The 18,223-nt window shown below is 43.5% G+C and overlaps 1 protein-coding gene across 1 annotated transcript; it reads left to right on the forward strand.

The window, feature by feature from the left end:
* Positions 1 to 2,824: 2,824 nt before the first annotated feature.
* LOC146378508 (uncharacterized) lies at positions 2,825 to 4,050 on the forward strand. Its single transcript, XM_084942670.1, is given in 3 exon segments — positions 2,825 to 3,446; positions 3,449 to 3,532; positions 3,761 to 4,050. Coding segments are annotated over 3 exon segments (765 nt in total). The 5' UTR covers positions 2,825 to 3,055.
* Positions 4,051 to 18,223: the final 14,173 nt, after the last annotated feature.

Here is an 18,223-nt window from a genome sequence, read left to right on the forward strand (position 1 = left end):
TGCATGAACACGCTTTACAGCTTCTCTTTATTGACCACTTTTCACTAGAGATGGACCGATCCGATATTACGTATCGGTATCGGTCCGATACTGACCTAAATTACTGGATCGGATATCGGAGAAAAATAAAAAATGTAATCCGATCCATTCAATATCACGAAAGCACCTCACAAAACTTGCAACACGCCGTAACTCGCCTCAGAACGTTAGCACGGAGCAGTATGCATCACGTGATAGAGCGGCTGTGGCATGCGGGACCTGTCGGTGGTCTGGATAGCATTTGGAGCTTCGCTAGCAACCCGGCATTTCATCTCCGACAAAGTTATCCCCGAGAGAAGTAAAGCAAGTGTGTAAGTCCATCTCTGAATGTTTGTAAAGCATTCCTGCGTTAAGCTTAACAAACGATATATGGAGCGACTGCCTCTTCTTGCTGCTACTTCAATCATGAAACTGCTTAATGATCAGCTGATCGGCTTTTCTGTCGCGAGTCCGTCTCTCTTGTTTGTTTTTGGCCCACTTTGCACCAGAAAGAGGAAACCAGCGGGTAAACAACAGCAGCACATTTAAGCTTGATAAGCTGTTGTTAGAATGTATTTAATATTACTTTCTACACCAGGATCTTTTTCTACATAGCTGACGCTGGTAACTGTGCAGGGGCGGATCTAGCAAAGTTTAGCCAGGGGGGCCGATAGGGCATGAACAGGGAAAAGGGGGCACAAAGACATACTTTTCTTTCTTATTCTCATTTAAAATGTCGAGCTTTTAATAAATAATTATCTGACACCCAAAGTTTTAATTTGATGTAAAATGTATAGAAGTCCATTACTGTATATAGTAACTATTAAGTCTAATATATATACCCTAGTAAGCTATAGTACTTTTTCCTTTGGGAAGGTACCATCTGTGCAGTCTGCAATTTTGTTGAAGAAAGATGTTGAATCTATTTAATATTTCTTGAAAAATAATTGATTTCTGTGCATTTTTTTTCACACTGCATCAAATTAAGGTTGATTACGTCGATTAAGCATCATGAGGTGGAGCGTGAGGGGTGGTTCCCTATTTTTTATTTTTGTTGTTGCTGGGAGTTGGAACCCTATTAGTTAGGTTGCTTAATATTTACGCTAAGTACTCTTTAAAATACCAGAATAGGGAGGATGGAGTAGGTTTAAGTTTATTAGATTGATCAGTATTGCTGAACTATGAAATATTTTTTTTTGCATACAGGTATAACAGAATAGCTTTAGTGTAGTTGTTGTTTTAAACTTGAGTATGAACTTATACAAAATGCAGCAAGATATACAAAAAAAAACAGTTTTGTTGATTAAAAAACACTATATCGGATTCATATCGGTATCGGCAGATATCCAAATTTATGATATCGGTATCGGACATAAAAAAAGTGGTATTGTGCCATCTCTACTTTTCACACACGGTTGTTGTACGCACACAGCCGGCTGTAGCTTTTCAGCTCACAGCCCGACACACACCAACACAACAGCAGAGAGAGCACAGACTTTAAGGCGGCGAGGCGTGATTGCGGGTGCTGCTCAGGTGCGTCGCCTCCCCTGCAGCAGCGCTGCAGACCACGCCCCGCCACACACATTAACCAGGTAAAATACATATTTAGGCAGAATTTTGCAAATATCTATTTTTCATCTTTCAGCAGCATAGAGCTTTTTTCCAATTACTTTTTAAAAGTCAGGTCAAGGCTCCAAAAGCCCAAAGGAGATATAAGGGGGGCGGCTCACAGCAGTTTTTGTTTGCTGGATCATTTTAGTTCAGCTGGGTGTCTTTGCTTTTATTTCTTTAAGAGTTCAAAATGTGTTAATTACATAAATAAAATGTCATTTTCTCTGTAGCACTTCATGGATTTAAGCAACACACTGTAGTTGTTCACACAAAGCATACAGGTAAAAAACAATATATACAGTGTTATCTTCATTTTAGATGTCAAAAAGTATTTGCGGCTCCCAGTGTTTTCTTTTGCTTGGAAACCGGGTCCAAATGGCTCTTTGGGTGTTAAAGGTTGCAGACCCCTGGCCTAAGGGAAGCATGTATAATGTAAACAGAATTGGTCCTAGCACTGAACCCTGTGGAACTCCATAATTAACCTCAGTGTGTGAAGAGGACTCTCCATTTACATGCACAAACTGGAGTCTATTAGATAGATATGATACAAACCACTGCAGCACAGTACCTGTAACACCTACAGCATGTTCTAATCGCTCTAGTAGGATATTATGGTCGATGGTGTTGAAAACTGATTACATATAAGATTGAAGCATTAATTAATGGCAGGACTTCTTTGAGCAGTTTTGTAGGAATGGGGTCTAAAAGACACGTTGATGGTTTGGAGGAAGTAATTATTGAAGTTAACTCAGAAAGAGTTAACTTCTGTGTTAACTTCAATTATCTGTGGGATAATTATTGGTCATTTTTTCTCTAATGATTAAAATTTTATTTGGGAAGAAGTTCATGAAGTCATTTCTAGTAAACGTTAAAGGGATGGTTGGCTCAACAGAGAGAGAGTACGATCGTGCACTGTAGACTCTGAATCATTGCGACGCATTGTAGAAAAAATACCGGCTAAAAGTGGTGTCAAGCTGCCCCAGAGAAAGAAATTGGTAGGATACCCTGAGAGAAAATACGACCGAATGAAATCTAACTTGAAGGCTACACTCGAAGAGGTAGACTTTGTTTCACCACTGCTGGCATCTGGACAGTAAATAATAAATGTTTTATGGGTCTCCACTTCACAGCGCAACAAGGCCGCCCTAGCATGCAAGAGAATTATAGGCAGCCATACCTATGATGTAATTAGAGCAGAGATTGAAGAAATCCATTTATCATATGGACTAAAAGCTAAAGTTGTTGCCACTGTAACGGATAATGCATCCAATTTTGCCAACGCATTCAGAGTATGTCAGCCCTGTGATCTGGAGTCTGAATCTGAAAATGAAGAAGGTGATGATGAGGAACCGACTTTTACTGATGTAATAGAAGCTCTTTCAACCACATCTGGTGATGCACAGTTTAGCCTCCCTCCATACTACAGATGTGCATTGTACACAACCTGATTCCAACAACTGATGTTGATAAACATCTAAATTCCTGTGCCGACACCAAGGCCAAGACAGGTAGGAGTAGCATTGCAAAATGTTCTGCTCTTTGGACTAAAGCAAGTCGATCAACATTAGCCTCTGAACAGGTGGAGGATGTCAGCTGCAGGAAGCTAAGGGTACTCACATCCACAAGGTGGAATTCTCTGTATGAGGCCATTTCCAGAATCATCACAATTCCCTTGAATGAACTTAATCCCCTGTATGTAAAACTGGGAATTAGGTGCCTTAATGAAAGGGAATACCAATTCTTGACAAAGTACTGCACTGTGATGAAGCCCCTGACAGTAGCTCTGGACATCTTACAAGGGGATGAGTGAACCTATGGGCTTTACTACCAACACTCACAAGTCTGAAGTCAAAGACACTTACCCTGAAAGATGACCTCTCGAGAATGACAGCCAGCCTTCCAATTATTAAAATGATAGAATAAGAGTCCAAATATTCATCCCTTGGTAAATATCAGGGATATTGATCATCATTAATCATGAATATTAATCATAATATCAACAGAAGTCTCAACCCAAATTAAATCTCATACAGTATTGATAGCATATAAGATGGTTTAGCATAGTAAAGCCCACAAAATAAATACAATAGGTAATTATATAGTAAAATAATTTTATTCTTAGATGCATCATATTGCATGTTACAGGCCATCAAGACTCGTTTTGATGCTGTTCTGGATAGCTGTCACAGTCTCTCTAGTCTTGTAATAGATAAACTTCGTTGGCTGAGAGATGAGCGTAGGAGAGAGCGTGTGAAGAAGCTCCTGATAACAGAGTGTTGTAAAGCTGCTCCCGCAACTAACAACACTAATGTGCCCCGAATGCCAGCCAGCCCAGCTGAAATGGACTTCTTTGAATTTGAGAAGCAGTCCACAGAAAGCTTCTCACAACAAAAAGAAGTAACTGACTATTTAAGGTCCTGAATGTAATAAAAGCTCATAATTGTCATTACTTAGAAGTAGGTTTGCAGAAGACTCTCCACATGCTTAGCTGTAAAAGTAAGACAACAAGAGCATAATGGCCCAGTGGATGCAGAGTGGGGGTCTCAGTGCTTGTAATCTGTTAACTATGTTTTGTAGAGGAATTTGGTGTAGCTTGGGTGAGGGGAGATGGCCCTCTTTATGACTGCAGGAAGTCACATATACAGAGACACACACGCACACTCACTCATGTGCACTCACACCTACGCACAGGTACGCGCGCACACATTTGCTCACGTGCTCGCGCATACATACACAAACACAGAGTTCATAACACACCATGTGGGTTTTACGATGGGGTCGCTTCTATAAAACTGGTGGAAACAAACAAAGAAGGGAAGATCTGCAGAGGGACGCCGGCCCTGTACGTCTCCCCTTCTAGAAGGTGCACGCGTAACTGAAGACGAATAAAGATTTTGTGAAATGACTACCGAGTCCGGTGCCGTCTCTGGATGCCCGAGGAATAAAAAGAACCGGGGTGAAACTGCTTTACCGAACTAGTCCTAAAGAAAACACTAAAACGCAGGTCTTTTTCAGGGTTGCCACAAAATGAGACTTAACTAACAGCCTAAATGTAGCATGCAATACCATTTTCTGTTTTGGTAATCTCATTATTACTCCTCTCTGTCACGGTACTGGGTCGTGTGACCCAGTGTTTGAGTTTTATTCTATTCTATTTGGACAATTATTAAGGGTCTGCCAGGTTTTCCTATGTCTGAGAATGGCATTGTAATTTCTGTTAATACAAAACTGAAGGACTGTTTTTTTTGGGTTTTTTTCGCCTGTCCCGTTTGGTTCTTTTGCATCAGAATTATTGTCTAAAGGCAAAGAAAGACGCCCAACGGATTTACTTTACCAAATGGACCATCCCAGCCTTGCCGTAATGGTCTATTTGATTCACCTTTTATTGTTTATTTTATTTTCATTTGCTGAACACGGGACAGACTTGACTGGGGGAAAGAAAAGGGAGAAAGAAAGAGGGAAAGAAAAACAGCGGGGAAGGCGAACGGCGATAAAGGGCAAAAACCAACAAAACAAACAGACAAAAAATCCATCTATCAATCACCTGGATCACCTGCTGAGAAAGAAAAAAGAGAAAACAAGCAAAGAAAAAGAGAGCAATACAATAAACAACATCACGATGATCTATGTGAATATAACAGTAAATACTAAATATTAAACATTATTGTGCAGCACGTAAGGTCGACAGCGCACAGTGTGCTTTGAGGTAGGAGCCAAAAAGGGTGTAGTTTGTGTGTGTGAGCACCCGTGTGTACACCTGTGAGCATGGACGCGCTTGTATTTAAAAGGTTCCTTCATGTAATGATCTGCTAGAGCAGGGTCGGCAACCTTTCTGATGACGAGTGCCATTTAAAATTTCCTCAGAGGTCAGTGTGCCATATGATTGCATTAGCAATAAATTTAATAACGCTCTATTTTAACAGTTACACACTATATAGAACCACTTTATAGATTATATTTGTTCGCAGATGTTGGCAGCTATCAGCGAATAGTTATCAGCTATTTTGAAACAAAAAAAGGATAAAAGGTTTTTATCCATAACATCAAACGAAGTGTACAACAGAAAATACAAATGCTATTTATGGTCTCCTCACAACAATGATAAGAAAAATAAACTGGGCCAATATGGCATGTTTGTTAATACAGAGACACACATGTTAATGTGATCTCTGGTCTCCCACTCAGAGGCTACCTGAGGACTCATGTGAGAGAAAATCTGCTCACACAGATATGTAGAGCCAAATACTGTCAATAAGGCCTCTGCAATGTTCTGAAGACAGTTAAACTTGTCAGGTAGTGACGTCCAGCAGGTGAACATGCAGCTCCATGGACACACACAGCTGTGGATTCCAGCTGCTTCGATGTTGCATTAACTGGAGACAAATCTAGCTGCTCATTAAAGATTTGTGGTTTGTTCAGGAAATAAAACATTGGTCCAAACACCTGAAAGTCCCAAAAATGCATTGTGTCTCGAGTCTATGGATGTATCCGTGTATTTCCGTGGTGCTGATGCTGTGCTGAGCGGAAAGCTGCTGAAGCTTTTGAAGTGTCGGAATATGGAAAGCTAACAACGTCCCTCTCACCGGTAGGCTAAGTTATTTTTAGCCAATTACAAGTTGAATCTGGTAGTTGGGGTTGTTAGCTAAGATACCGTCATTAAGAAGCAGCACAACTAATGTGTCTATGCGAGCTCATTTGCGATGTGCACCGCTGGTGCGGCCATTTATTTTTTGATGCACCTTCTCAGATTAACTCACTGCGTGTCGTGCCCAGGGCTGGACTGGGACAAAAAAACAACCCGGGCATTTTGACTAGAGACCGGCCCCCCAGGTATTAAAGCCATAAAGCCTTTGAATGAAAACAACCGCTGTTGTGACAGTGATATACGCTGTCTTGTTGGTATATGTATGATTTCTATACATTTTATGTCAGATAAAAACTTTGGTTGTAAGCTTCAGATAATTATTTATTAAAAACGAGAAATTTTAAATGAGAATAAGAAAGAAAAGTATTTCTTTGTGCCCCCCTCTCCCTGTTAATGCCCTACCTGCCCCCTTGGCAACACTTTGCTAGACCCGCCCCTGCACAGTTACCAGCTGTCAGCTAAGTAAAAAAAAAGGATCCTGGTGTTATTTGTCTCTCAGAAACAGTTCATAACTTCCCTTCAACTCATCCATGTCACCTAAAAGGTAAACCTGTTCCTCCATCACCTGTTCAGCTCTGATGATTCAGTAAGGACATCTCCTGGTTTCATCTTCATGTTTCCCTCTCACCACATATCCAAACCGACATCATGACCAGCAGCTTTACAGCTGTGGCTCCAGCAAACATCAGCTGATACTAGAAAGTAATATTAAATAAATTCTAACAACAGCTGATCAAGCTTAAACGTGCTGCTGTTGTTTAGCGCGACATCCGCTGGTTTCCTCTTTCTGGCGCAAAGTGTGCGATAAACAAACAAGAGAGAAAAGCCGATCAGCTGATCATTGATCAGTTTCATGATTAAAGTAGAAACAGGAGAGGGAGGGGGAGAGAAGAAGAGTCCGCTGTGCAGCGTAACGACAGAATAACTCCAGCTTTGTGTCTTTTTCATTGTAGCTGAAGTCCGGGACAAACTGCGTCCCTTCTCAGCGTAATAATTTCTCTGAATATGGGACGATTCCGTTTGTATGGGACGGTTGGCAACTCTACTAACTAACCTTATGAATAAAATAAAGTTCACTATCAGTAACATCACAGCACCCACCCAGCTGTATAGAAACTCCGTCATGCTAGCTAGCACGCAGTACAAGTTATTGTAACTGACTGTAAAAAGTCAGCACAACGAAAATAAACTCCAGCTAAACTTGGTTCATATCTGACCCAGATAGACTGCAGGTCATAACTTCTTACCTGAAGTTCGGTTCACCTGACACTCGGACCGGCGGCCGCCTCGGGTCTCTGCTCCTCCTGCCTCCACTTTCCCTCCTCCACCTGCTGGCCTCCACCACTTGTTAATTTTACTGAATCTGTGGAAGCTCCGCAATGCCACCACTAAACAACTGAGTTATTTTTACACACCGGCCAGCATCTGGCCAATCCACCACCTTTCATTGTTTATACCGTTACAAAAAAAAATCATCGGCCCACCGAGCAAATGCCCGGTATGCCCGATGGCCAGTCCAGCTTTGGTCGTGCCATCAGTTAACCCTTCGCGTGCCAACTGTGGCACGCGTGCCTAGGGTTGCCGACCCCTGTGCCCAGGGCTTGAAGCAGGTATGGAGGAGATCCAGGCTCCAGACATCCAGAGGCCCCCAGAACACAAGAGACCAAGGAAGACCAACAGAGGGGCAGCTGCGCCACTGTCCCAGAAAGAGCTGAGGAGAGCCCCAGATGAGGGGTCACTCAGCAGCCGCGGAGCAGAAGCCAGGGGGGGTTGCAGTGACGTGCCCGTGAGCTCCGCCGGCAGCCAGCTGTGCCAGAGTGACCGAGCCCCAGGCCAAGAGGCTGAGGGCACCCCACCCTCGAAGGGGCCCGAGCGAGCCCCAGGCTCCAGGCCCCGATAAGCCCTAACCCCTAGCCACCAAGGAGTGAGCCGGTGCGTACCTGGACGCCCATCCCAGACACAAAGAACCACCAACGCACCGATGCCACTGGCAGGGGGAGTGGTGAGGGGAGATAGGCCTCCATACCTTGGAGGGCCTGAGATGTCCCCAGAGAGGTGACGTCTGATACCCGACCTGACATATGGACACAGACATACAAGCACACACAGATACAAACATCCATTCCCACCCTCATGCTCTCATATGCAATTACTCAGCACTCAACCAACGTGGAGACAGACATAAATAGACGCTGTACACACAATCACACTCCCCAAGCGTACTCTAAGAACCGGGTCTAGGTACCTTTGCCCCTGGAGGGGGAAACTGCACCCAGACCCAGGTGGTGTTACCCTTTTCCCTGCGGTGGGGAGAAGCAGACCGCCCCGACTCCGCAGCAGCAGGGAGGCCCCACACTCCAGACCCCAGTCGGACGGCCAACTCCTCCTCCCAGCCCCCCGCTCCAGCAGGCAGCAGAGAACGGGGGTGTGTGAAGACTCCAAACCTCCCTCCGCCTGCTCATATGTAGTGTTGATGCATGTGTGTTCTAAGGTGCATTTAAAACCCAGGAGGGCATGGAGCTACCTGCCAGAGAGCAGCAGGTAAGCGCACAGCCCCTCCTGATAGCCCTCAATGTCTACGTGTATTTAAAATTGAGAGGTGGGCAACGACGGCAGGGGTGAGGTGTACACCCTGATGGTCATCTGGATGACGTGTAGCGTGCCCACCCCCAAGGTCCTATATGTATGTGTTATGAGAGTGTGAGTAATGTGAATGTGAAGGACTGTTTAAGTTATGCTTCCGCGTTATCTAATGACAAGGTTGAATTTTGTGTTTCCAAGACTGTCGGGGGGGGGGGGAGCCATGCTTGTCATTACACACCAGCTAGCCCTTTGCACCTCTGGGCCAGGACTTTTTGACCACAGTTAATGAACAGGCCGATCTAAAGGCAATTCAGCTGAATAGCTCAGAGCCAGTCCACTATGTTTTCTGTGCAAAGCCAAATCCGAGTGCATCCCACTCACTAGCTTTCTACAGTCGATCAGTGTGTGTGATTGAACTCCTCCATCACTTAGTCTTGCCAAATGGAGGCTTAGATTCCTATAAGTGTACTTCTTTCAAGAAGCCCAAGGACACTGTACAATAGATAAAAACACATAATAGAACAATGACACAATGAAGAACAATAAAACCAAAGCACAAGATAAAATTAACAAACAGTGGGTTCACAGTGAATATGCAGATTTGAACAGATGGGTTTTGAGTCGAGATTGAAACTGGGGGAGAGAACCAATGTTTCTGTCACGGTCCTGGGTCGGTTCGACCCAGTATTTTGTGTTTCTTATGTTTTGGTTTATTTTTGCATTATGGATTAGTTCTTATTCTCTGGTGATACTGTTTTGATTATAATTATATTCTGATTCTTTAGTTATCCGATGATGATGATGATGTTGATGATGATGACGATGATGATTATTTCTGGTTTGGGTTTTGTTATCTTGCCCTCATGTTTGGTTTAGGTTGCCTGTGCTTAGTCTTCTCTGCTCGTATGTCCCTCTGTCTGCCCATGGCGTCATTATGCCTGTTTACGAGTCTGTGTCTCTGTCTGTCGTGTGCTTCCTGTTTTATTTTGTAGGTCTGTGTCCTATGTCAGTGCGTTCAGCTTTGTGCTCTCCCTGTCTCGTCAGTGTAATCAGCGTCAGCCGTGTCTCCCAGCTGTTTCCTCTTCGCTCCGTTCACCTCTTGTATTTAGTGTCTGTGTCTTCCCCTACTCGGTGTCGCGTCGTTAACGTCTGTTCACCCTCGCTTCCTCTGTGTGTTCCGTTTGCCAGCCAGCCTCCTGCCTAGTTATTCTGTTCTTCCAGTTGAGTTAGTGTTTTTCTGTTCTGCTTCTTACCAGCAATAAAGCTGTGTGTTTTGAGTTACTTCCGCCTCAGTGAGTCCTGCATTTTGGGTCCTCTCTTCCTGCCTGCCTACACACAGACATGACAGTTTCTTATATCTGGGGGTAGAGCATTCCACAGCCTGGGACAAAGGGGTGGGGGCGGGTATACAGTAGCTATGATGGTGGGAATGGGTCCAGTCAGCTCACATGCAAGGCACTCTAGGGAACTAAAGGCTAGTGATGGGATTTCCGGCTCTTTTTAGAGAACCGGCTCTTTCGGCTCGCCTCACTAAAAAGAGCCGGCTCTTTCAGCTCCCAACCGGCTCTTCAGGTTGTTTTGTTGTTTTAATTAATTTATTATTAACAACAATATAAAATTATGCACAAAAGGAATTACTAATGTAAAAAAACCCGTGGTTTTATTTATATATGTTTATATATAAATATATGCGGTGGCCCCTAGAGACGAAGCACGTACAAACTCCAAAACACATTTCTAGCGGTAACTGAACTTCCCAAACAGAGCTACCTAGATCACTTAAATTACACAATTGAAAGCATGTGTGTATTGTTTGTGTATTTATACACAAGCACTCATATATATTCAAATAATTAAAAAAAAAATGTTAATTTACCTGTTACTACAACACACCAAATCTGGTCGTTGGTACTTGCTGGCTTGTGTAGCCACTAGGTAACAAAAGCTCAACACTGCCCCCTAGCATCCTGGAGCACTTCTGTTGTGTTTTGTACGTGTTTTGGAGTTTCTACGTGTTTTGGAGTTTGTACATGTTTTGGAGTTTGTATGTGCTTTGTCTCTAGGGGCCACCGTAAATATACTTTTATTTATTCACTCCACATAAAATGTAATCAATAAATCATATAATACAAAAACCAACTATTTACATTTCAACTTTTTCCTTTTAAACAAATTTAAAGTGAAACAACACAAAACACTGCAAACCACAACACAATTAAATATAAATGAAAATATGAAAACAAAAAGAAGATGCACATTCTCTGTCACATGGACCTGCATGAATAAACTTTCTGAATCCTTTATCATCCTGCAGGGTTCCTGCGAGGGCGGCGAGTAGCAGACTAAAAAACGATTTAATTCCACTGGAGTTGAGGAAAATCCTGCAGGACCCACGATGGATGTATCTCTAGCGAGGCTGGAAAGTGATGTCCGGGTGGTAGTGGAGCTCCGCCGGTGATGGGAGCGACAGCTGGCCGCGAAGGCGCAGGAGCTCAGCGGCTGTATAGCGGAGCAGTCCAGCCGTAGGATGGTAGACGAGCATCAGGAGAGTCCAGAATAGTGCTGACCAGCTCAAAAACATCTTGGCCCACATCTTAGACGATGTGGAGGAAAAAGAGCCGAGCCGGCCGGAGCGACAAACAGGGAGGCTAAAATAGCTCAGTTAAGCTAGTGCAGCTCACTGGGAATAAGATGTCAGAGCACATTTAGCTGAAGTAGCAGACAATCGTTACAAATCAATCCCTGGCAGAGACTGATCTGGTCCTGAGAGTGAATGTCCCTGTTCATTCAAATTGGAATCCAAATAATCGAAAATGTACTGGTGAGTAGCGGCAGCCAGACGCGCCAGTGTTCACTCGAGCTGGAAGTAGTCCATTGACGCAAACCCAACAGGAAGTCCGCAATTTTGGATTGAAGGTGCCATTTTGGCTCCAATTTTGCCATTTCCAAGCCTTGTGGGGTGGCTGTAGCTCAGGTGGCAGAGCAGGTCAGCCACTAATCAGAAGGTCGGTGGTTTGATCCCAGGCTGCCTCCTGGCTGCATGCCAAATATCCTTGGGCAAGATACTAACTCCATGTTTGCCTGCTGGTGGTGGTCAGAGGGCCCGGTGGCGCCTGTGTCCGGCAGCCTCGCCTCTGTCAGTGCGCCCCAGGGCAGCTGTGGCTACAATGTAGCTTGTTATCGCCAGTGTGTGAATGGGTGAATGACTGAATGTAGTGTAAAGCGCTTTGGGGTCCTTAAGGACTAGAAAAGCGCTATACAAATACAGGCCATTTACCATTTGTGCTTTTGCGAACTCCTCATTGGGATTTGATCTTATCACCTTCATATTCGGCCAGTCTCAACTACACACCTGGGCCATATTAAATTGTGGAGCTTTTGAGTTTTCGGACTAGGCTGTGGCCATGGCACCACAGCGAATTTCGCTGATTCGCCATGAAAATCTTATTGGATCTCATTCCCACATACAGTGGCTTGCAAAAGTATTTGGCCCCCTTGAACTTTCCCACATTTTGTCACATTACAGCCACAAACATGAATCAATGTTATTGGAATTCCACGTGAAAGACCAACACAAAGTGGTGCACACGTGAGAAGTGGAACGAGAATCATACATGATTCCAAACATTTTTTACAAATAAATAAATAATAAACTGCAAAGTGGGGTGTGCGTAATTATTCAGCCCCCTTTGGTCTGAGTGCAGTCAGTTGCCCATAGACAGCCTGATGAGTGCTAATGACTAAATAGAGTGCACCTGTGTGTAATCTAATGTCAGTACAAATACAGCTGCTCTGTGACGGCCTCAGAGGTTGTCTAAGAGAATATTGGGAGCAACAACACCATGAAGTCCAAAGAACACACCAGACAGGTCAGGGATAAAGTTATTGAGAAATTTAAAGCAGGCTTAGGCTACAAAAAGATTTCCCAAGCCTTGAACATCCCACGGAGCACTGTTCAAGCCATCATTCAGAAATGGAAGGAGTATGGCACAACTGTAAACCTACCGAGACAAGGCCGTCCACCTAAACTCACAGGCCGAACAAGGAGAGCGCTGATCAGAAATGCAGCCAAGAGGCCCATGGTGACTCTGGACGAGCTGCAGAGATCTACAGCTCAGGTGGGGGAATCTGTCCATAGGACAACTATTAGTGGTGCACTGCACAAAGTTGGCCTTTATGGAAGAGTGGCAAGAAGAAAGCCATTGTTAACAGAAAACCATAAGAAGTCGTTTGCAGTTTGCCACAAGCCATGTGGGGACACAGCAAACATGTGGAAGAAGCTGCTCTGGTCAGATGAGACCAAAATGCAAAACGCTATGTGTGGAAAACTAACACTGCACATCACTCTGAACACACCATCCCCACTGTCAGATATGGTGGTGGCAGCATCATGCTCTGGGGGGGCTTCTCTTCAGCAGGGACAGGGAAGCTGGTCAGAGTTGATGGGAAGATGGATGGAGCCAAATACAGGGCAGTCTTGGAAGAAAACCTCTTGGAGTCTGCAAAAGACTTGAGACTGGGGTGGAGGTTCACCTTCCAGCAGGACAACCACCCTAAACATAAAGCCAGGGCAACAATGGAACGGTTTACAACCAAACATATCCATGTGTTAGAACGGCCCAGTCAAAGTCCAGATCTAAATCCAATCGAGAATCTGTGGCAAGATCTGAAAACTGCTGTTCACAAACGCTGTCCAGCTAATCTGACTGAGCTGGAGCTGTTTCAAAGAAGAATGGGCAAAGATTTCAGTCTGTAGATGTGCAAAGCTGGTAGAGACAGACCCTAAAAGACTGGCAGCTGGAACTGCAGCAAAAGGTGGTTCTACAAAGTATTGACTCAGGGGGCAAGGGAATTCCAATAACATTGATTCATGTTTGTGGCTGTAATGTGACAAAATGTGGGAAAGTTCAAGGGGGCCGAATACTTTTGCAAGCCACTGTACATTGTCCGATCTGGACCGAAGTGCACACATATAATAAGGCTCCACCCCTGAACATATTTCAACTGCCATATTTGACATCAGATGCAGCACCAACTAGTGGGAAAAGGAAACTTTGGAGTACAGTATAGTGATGGGTGACCTAAGAAGCCTAAAATTTCTCCAGGAAAGCCTTAAGGAGTTGGTCTTGGCAATACATTGAAAACTGTAAGTTTTAGAGAAAGGGCGCCACACCAGCAGCATGGCGAACATTGATGTCTCGCCATGAAGAACGAAATTGCTATAACTCAATGCTAAAACACAATGTCCAATCTTTCCCAAACGTCAAAGGCATGAGTCGAGAGTCAAGCTGGGAAATGTTTGATATGCCATTTGTCAGTAATGGTTAGAGCGCCACCTAGTGGAACAAATATAATCTTCATTGAACGAGATTAAGTTTTAGCTGGTGGTTCTACGCATGAATTCCATCAAAGTGACATCAGATTGGACGTGCTGGGTGTAGTTGTTGGGCGTGGCTGGACGCGTCAGGGTGCGAGGACCCTCTTAACGCTGCTTGCAGCTTTAATTGAATATTGTTGTTTTTGGTTTTTCCACTATGGCTGAATTTTAAATTAACGTTTCAAGAGTGTGTTAGAGAATTGTGGATCAATATGATTGTCATTGTCATTGTGCAAGATGATTAGATCTTTAGCATGAATGCTCACCTCTGTTTTCTACACAGACACACACACACACACATCACTGATCACATCACATGCTCATAGACACACACATCACATGTTCACTGTTGCAGAGACAAACGACATATGTTCACATGTGAGTGTTTTATCTGTTGCATGATTAATGAGATGTTTGTGTGACCACTGAGTTAATAAAAGAGCTGTGAGAGGGGGCCAGAGTTTGGAGTTGTCTGGGATCAGGTGAGGAGCTTGCAGCTCTAAGACCCTGGTTCTATCGGCTCCCCTTGCAAGTTAAAATGGATCGAGCTCTGTCTTGCTTTGTTCACGGGAATAAGTCTCTAAACCAGCGGGGCATGTGAAGTGCAGACCTAACAGAGTGAGTGATTTGATTTTTGTAGTTTTATCAGTTTCGGATGTTGTTTTGTTACTTTTCTGATGTAATGCCAAAACAGCCTATGGGACTTCTGAATTGATGCCTTATCCTTTTAGAATATTGAACTTGTTGCACAACACCTACAGTTAAATCTGTTTTTTAGATATTTGATTGACCTTGAAAAATGTTTAATAGCTTTATTACTAATTTACTTTACTTTGATGGGACCCATGTGAATGTTTTTCTATAATATTATTTTGAATGAAATTCATTATAATAATGAGATGTTATGATTTGTTTTGTTATTGGTTTATTGATTGTCATTGCTTGTTGTGAAGGCGACAGGTTCAGCAAAGAAAGGAGCAGATAGGTATGAGATGAGTTCTTCTCTTCTTCATCATCATCATCATGTACAGGAGACACAGGTAACACAGGCGGTTTCCTCTTTTGCTGAGTAAGGATTTCCTTTTCAGAAGGTGGTAAATACCCACATGGCAGTAGGAGGTCTCGGAGGTTCTCAGGGGCTTGTTTTGGCCTTCAGGTCTGACTGTATACGCAGGAAGATTGACGGCTTTCTTTACTACAATGTACACAGATGATTCCTATTTATCTGCAAGTTTGTGTTTCCCTTTTACCCGCACATTCCTCACCAGAACTGTCTCCAACATTCAGCTGTGAAGCAGTGACATTCTTATCACAACTGGTTTTGTTATGTTTCATCACCTTTTCAGAGTTTTCGATGGCCAGCTTGTAACTTTCTTCCAGGTGGAAGCGTTACACATGTCCAATACAGCATAGTTCTTTGGGGTGACACCAGTACAGCAAACAAGATCCAAAATATGTCCTTTGGAGTGTGTAGGAAACATCCATATATTGGTGTAAGACAAAATTGTCCAGACAGGATATAAAATCTCTTGTGGATGAATTTGATATTCTGTCCATGTGGATGTTAAAATCGCACAGCAGTAGTATGGAGTGGAGATATGGTGGAGATAAGAGTAGGATTTCAGTGAGAAAGTTTTGTTTAGGTGGACGGTAAACAGCAACTAATACTGTGGTATTAGTTGCATCATATAATTATCCATCATAGTTATATGATGGATTACGCAGAAAAAATAGAAGTGGGCTGAAAGGTCTATTGCGTTATTACCTATTCAGTTTGTGTATCATGTTTTTGAAAAGTAACTAAGTAACTAATTACTTTTTAAAATAAATAATCAGTAGTGTTGTGATTAAATTTTTGGAGAAGTAATCAGTAACCAATTACTTTTTTCAAGTAACTTGACCAACACTGGTCTTATCTCAGTGTCTCTGCACCCTCCTGGCCTCTGATGGCCCTCAAACTTTGTTGCAGGCTCAGTCTCTATTCTGCCTTTGCTCTCTGGACCTCTGTTTTCTCACTTATTGTCATTGCCGCTGGGATTCTGTTCTGCTGTGATGGGCCGTCGGCGTCTAACCACCAAATACCTCAAATTAAATTCTGTGCTTAAATAAATCATGTTCAATTCCTTCTAATGATCTCTCTCTGCACTGAACTGTAAGCAACATTAATGATGATGATACACCTCTCCATACATGGATTAATTTTTCAGCTTCAGTTTATTGATTCTTTGGATCTTTCAGAGCTGCAAAGCACCTTAAGTGTCACGGCAACATAAAGGTAAATCTGGAGTATTTTTATTCAATAGTAAGAAGATTACATGACTGACAATGTTGACCAATCACTCCTTTGAGCGGAACTATCGGTCACTTGTGTAGAGCTTGGATAAAAGAACCAAATAAATAGGAAGTGAGCTATGGATAAGGGCAGGGCAGAGCCATTGCTGCGGGTGGGTTCAGGTATGTGGGCAGAGTCTACGTGGAAGGACCCTGTGCAGTCACTGATGCAGTTCCGTAATGCTGATTGGTGATGGTACGTGACATCTAAACAACAACAATATCAGTTATTAGACACTAAAATAATTTAAAGCTTATAAAGCTTTATTAGTTTAGTCATAGGTCAGGTTTGCAGCAGGGGGACACTCTCAGCTAGTACTTAATGAATGCGAATGAAGCTAAACGGCTAAAATAAAGAATTCCACCTGCCTTTGGACAAAACATTTGATTTTAATTTCCAGCCTGGATAAAACCACTCTTCTTCCTTCACTTTTTCTCTCAATTAAGATGATTTTGATCAGAATACACTAGCATGCTATTAATGCTTGCTGACTGGTAACATGGATTTAGGATGGGTCATCTTCCCTCGATGGCACCTGTCTGCAAACTGTAGCAGATGTTAGCAGTGTAATTAATTGTGTGACAGGTGAGACCTGAGTCTGGGAACCGCCCCTGGTAGGCGAAGCTGGTTTTTGTCCCTTTCATAAGCTCAGGTGTAGGCAATTAGGTATTGTCTGGAGCAAACCTGAAGCTGTGAGTGCTTGGTCCAAGATGGGCAAGTTGGCACTTTTAACTTCTTTTATAAAAGCTTGATGCGGGCCGCCTAGCCTTCTGTTAGAATGGTAATGGCTGTTTGGCAGAGATTTAAAGTTATTTGCACCCTTGTAGGTGGGAAACATTGCGTTCCTGTGAGAAACGTGTAGTGGACTCCACCGCCACTGACCAATATTTATTAGGGTGTGACGCGAACTTGTGGACAGGTAACTAAAACAATACAGTTGGAGGGATACTCGTGCTGCGTTTTACTGTCCAGTGTAAGTCATCTCCTGCTTTCATTTACAGAGTACCGAGCTGCTGCTTTGCCGGGTGGACAGTATCAGGCTTTGTGTGGATTTCTGTTGAACTCAAGGACTAGGAAGGATGCTTTTCCCTTGCCCTGAATTGAGGAGTCCTTGGACGTGTTGTCAGGTGCACGCTGGTTCTCCACCATGGACTTGGCTAGTGGCTACAATCAGGTCCCTGTTGCTGAGCCAGACAAAAAGAAAACTGCTTTCTGCACTCCTTTCGGGTTATTTGAGTTCAACCGCATGCAGTTTGGCCTCTGTAATGCACCAAGCACCTTTCAGAGATTGATGGAGAGAATGCCTGGTTCCCAGAATAACCAATCATTGTTGTTGTATCTGGATGATCTGATTGTCTTCTTTACCACAGTAGATGAGCATATTCAGCGCTTAGGCGCAGTACTGGAGACCTTGCAGGTACAAAACTTGAAGGCCAAGTTGGAAAAATGCTGTTTTCTGCAGACAGAGGTAAAGTACCTTGGGCATGTGATCTCCAAGGACGGGGTAGCCACAGACCCAGACAAAATATCTGCTGTGTCTAATTGGCAAACTCCTAGCTCTGTTGCTGAATTGAGGTCATTCTTAGGGTTTGCTAGTTACTATCGCCGCTTTGTTCCAGGTTTTGCATCCCTAGCTGCTCCGCTTCACCAGCTAGTG

The sequence above is a fragment of the Perissodus microlepis genome, chromosome 11 (assembly GCF_051167445.1).
Source record: "Perissodus microlepis isolate ML-2025 ecotype Zambia chromosome 11, ASM5116744v1, whole genome shotgun sequence".
NCBI lineage: Eukaryota > Metazoa > Chordata > Actinopteri > Cichliformes > Cichlidae > Perissodus > Perissodus microlepis.